The sequence below is a fragment of the Anarrhichthys ocellatus genome, unplaced genomic scaffold (assembly GCF_004355925.1).
Source record: "Anarrhichthys ocellatus isolate YVR2014 unplaced genomic scaffold, GSC_Weel_1.0 scaffold61, whole genome shotgun sequence".
Taxonomy (NCBI): Eukaryota; Metazoa; Chordata; class Actinopteri; order Perciformes; family Anarhichadidae; genus Anarrhichthys; species Anarrhichthys ocellatus.
This window is the reverse complement of record NW_022280091.1, coordinates 2,268,986-2,272,767: the sequence shown is the minus strand read 5'-3', so window position 1 is coordinate 2,272,767 and position 3,782 is coordinate 2,268,986. Positions and strand designations below refer to the sequence as shown.

At 42.2% G+C, this 3,782-nt stretch overlaps 1 protein-coding gene across 1 annotated transcript in view; it reads right to left on the bottom strand.

Annotated features, from left to right (window-relative positions):
• Nucleotides 1-1,430: 1,430 nt before the first annotated feature.
• Nucleotides 1,431-3,782, bottom strand: part of LOC116396952 (zinc finger CCHC domain-containing protein 7-like) — a 6,197-nt gene continuing 3,845 nt past the window's right edge. Inside the window, exon 3 of the mRNA XM_031871999.1 lies at nt 1,431-2,515. Within this exon, the coding sequence (XP_031727859.1) occupies nt 2,288-2,515 (228 nt within the window). The 3' untranslated portion in view covers nt 1,431-2,287. The remainder of the gene's footprint in view (nt 2,516-3,782) is intronic.

The window sequence follows — 3,782 nt, the reverse complement described above, 5'->3', positions numbered from 1 at the left end:
CTCATTTTCTTAGTTTACTATTTTTGCATTAAGTACTCATTAATCAATATACGTTTTAATATTTTGTACAGCGATTTTGGAACGCCACCAGAGCTGCAAATAATTATATCAATAGATTAAACTGAAGATTATTTTCTCTGTGAATTGATTACTCATTTTTATCTATAAAATTGTAAATAATCTTCATTTTCCCAGAGCTCAAGAGGATGTTGTTTTGTGAAAAATCCAAAAGCATTCAGTTTACAATGATATAAAAGATCACATTTAAGGTGCTTGGCATCAAAATAGTTTTGAACTTTCAAAAAAAAAGTGCGACTAACTTTCTGTCAATCGACTAATTGACAAAAAATGTCAGATTAAATAGTGCTTATTTATCTTCCTCTTGTCTCACCAACATTCGCACTTAGTTTTAATGTTTTGCAGTTCTTTCCTTTATTTCCCTTTCACAATGCAAAAATAGAACTAAGAGAACATTTAGTATGCACACTGTTTTGAGTATCCTAAAACACCACGGTTGGCAGGCTTTCCCCAAGGAAATAGAGAGTCGAACAGTCTTATACCACAACAGTTTTATGTCAAATTGCAAATTTGTTGACAAGCACAACTATCTTTTACATTGACAAACATTGTTCGTGTAATTCACGGCACAATTCAAACGGGATCAAGAAATGATTTGTCTCTTGTTGTTGACTACCAAACATTTTTTCTCCCAAAATTTGGTCCCATGGTGGTACACCGGAAGGGGCAGGACTTCGCCTCTAATAAACAACTTAATCATTGGAAATATCACTTCTGATCTTCTGGTTAACAGTTAATGTTCTATTTCATAGAGACCCGAGCTGACATATTCTATATTTTTTTCTTATTGAAAACAGATCACATCAAAAGACCAAATTAACAATGTGTTAGATTGTCCCTACTCAAATCTCTAAAAACAGGTTTATAAACAGCTGGGCACGGCACTTACAGGTGTAAATGGTGTATTTGTTGGGGACTACTTTCATCTGTGGATGAACACTGGCGAGTGTTTACAGCCGCAGGACTCACTGAAAACAAACTACAGTGTTGATGTTTGTTGTAATGAATTAAGATGTCAGCCAGTGGGGCTCATTGATGTGCCTTTAAAAGTTTCCAGACAACGACGGAGCTCTACTACACAGAGGAAGAAGGTATATCAGGATCCATTCATTGTTTTGTTTTTTTTTTTGGTCTTTTCATGAAAATAATGTAAAAAAAATGTGCCTGCTTTTCCAAACACACACTCGACCCCTGCTAAGAATTACTGTATAGAATCAAATTATCTCGCAGCTCAAGACTATTGAGGCTCGTCCCTCAAATTTCTTTGCCTTCAATTCCTTTTTTTCCTTCTTTTTTTTTGGGGGGGGGGCGGGGGCGCGCGCGCGACGACTAAACCCTCCCCCATTCCTCCCACTTTAAGACCCCCTTCCACGCCACACCCATGACCCCCCATGTGCCGACATGAGGTCAAGCTCCAAAGATCACAGAGAGAAGCCAGACAAGAGAGGGAGAGAGAGCGAGGAAGAGAGAAAGGGAGAGAAACAGAGACCTAAAATCCTCCTTTCCTCCCAAAAAGCAGGCCAAAACCCTCAAGCCTCCCCACCAGCTCCAGACCCCCTCCTTTAGCCCAGTTGTGTGTAGAGGAGGCAGTGAGCACTCTTGCAGAAACATCAGCCCAGGGAAATTCAAATGAGGAAGGAACAGTGAGAGAGACACAGAAAGAGGGAGAGAGAGAGCACAATAGTGAGAAAATAGGATAAAAGAATGAGATGGGAGAGTGTTAGGTAGGAGGGAGGGGGCTGGAGAGGTTGCTGAGGCTGCAGGTTAAGATAATGTGTAGATCTGAAGAGATTTGCAGGGAACATTTTTATTCATTTTTTGATTACTCCCATCTCTCCCAACCTCCCCTGTTGTCTCTCCGTTTGTTTGTTTTTGGCATTAGCGTTACGACTGCTGGTATGCGCGCGTGTATGTACACATGCATGCTGATTAGAAGTGGAATATTTTATAAACACAAATATTCCCACATATCAACACACAATGCACACAGACACACTTAAAGATGCATCGCAGAAGCGAGCGACTGGGCAGACGCTGCCAGGAATGCTGAGGGCTTACAGATTCACAGAGCGCTCACAGAGCGGCCCATCGCTCCTCATCAATGCAGGTAGGCCGTGTGTTCTGACTGAGCTGGACCGAACTACAGAGACCCGCCACGTACGTTCTCCGCACATGCGAATGCAAAACCTCCCCTCCCAAAAAAAAAGCATCACAAAAGTCTGAACAAAGACGCACCTTCGTTGCTGTCGGTCCCTCCCTCCAGGTTGAGCGAGATGCTCTGGTCTTCGTCCTGCTTCCCTCGACCCAGGATCATCCAGTTCTCCAGATGATCCGAATCTGACGAGTCCGAAGAGTCGGACTTGGACTCCTCCAAGTCGGACGCTGAGGTGCTGGAGTCCACAGTCACCAGTGCACTGACACTCCTTTTTTTGCTTCCCTAGATGTCAACCATATTGTAGATATTAATATAAAGCATTCACATGCAACATTATGCATGCTTCACTGAACCGACCAACCCACTTTGAATTTATAGTAAAGGAAAAAAATCAAGAAAACACTGCAATTCTCTTAAATTTCTTTCCGTGGGAAGTAATTTAGGCCTTTGCTAAACATCATCACAAAATTCTGCCAGAGGTAAACTTTCGGGCAACGCTCCGCCGCAGCAGCGAGTCATTTACTAGCATTGCTACATGCTTCACTGACTGCTGCGGCTCAACAGCAAACAATCAGCTGGCGGAAACTGGCCACTGGACAGCAGCTTGACAAAACAGCAAACAGTCCTGTGAATTCAGTAAAGGAAACGAGAGGGGAAACATCGGGTCAACACAGCATGAGGGCACAATCCTGTCAATTTATCAAACACAGGTCCTGCATCAGCTTCTATCCACCGCTTTACAGCCGCTCCTTTGACCACGAAATATATCCGCTCACTACCTGATCAGGCAGGTCACACTGAAGTGTGGACGCACATATGCAGACACAGCTGAGTTGAGTTCTGTTCTGGCGTATTCCGTATTTTGCGTTTACACAGGTTGTTTTTAACTTTTAAAGATCTAAAAGTGTGACAAATTCACAAAAAATAGAATAAATATCTATAGAATAGAAATATATATAGAATTCGGAATGGGTAAATACTTTTTCATGGCAAATGTATGTAGCAGTGTAGTACATGTATAAGATATCTTTTACAGGATTCTCAAAAGTCAGCTGGAAACGGCATTTCAAACCAACCCATGGAGCTAATGTTAGCTTGTTAGCTAGCTACAGACAAAATTAGCTTTGCGTAAATTGTCATTATCAACGGCAAGATCAACAGCTGGCTGAGCTCAAATCAGGGATTGCTTTCAGAGATTCTGAGTGGTAGACTAGATCTGCCACCGATGTTAGAGGGCAACAGACACATGTTTTGCTTTCATTCATCCTGATGAAGTAAATGTTGATTGCACAATGCAATGGCTAAAGAATAATGACACAATCATCGTTTAGAGTAGTTCCCTATGGGCCCCGCTTTCACTGTGCAATTCTGTCAGCCTCTGGGTCGCAAACTCCTGGGTTTCTAGGTCAAATTGTGATTCTTAGGGTTATTTCTTGCTTTGGACAGTAGCCAGGCTGCTAGCGATAGCAATGTTGCTAAATGTCTTTCTTCTACACAAGCAAACACACACACACACACACACACACACACACACACACACACACACACA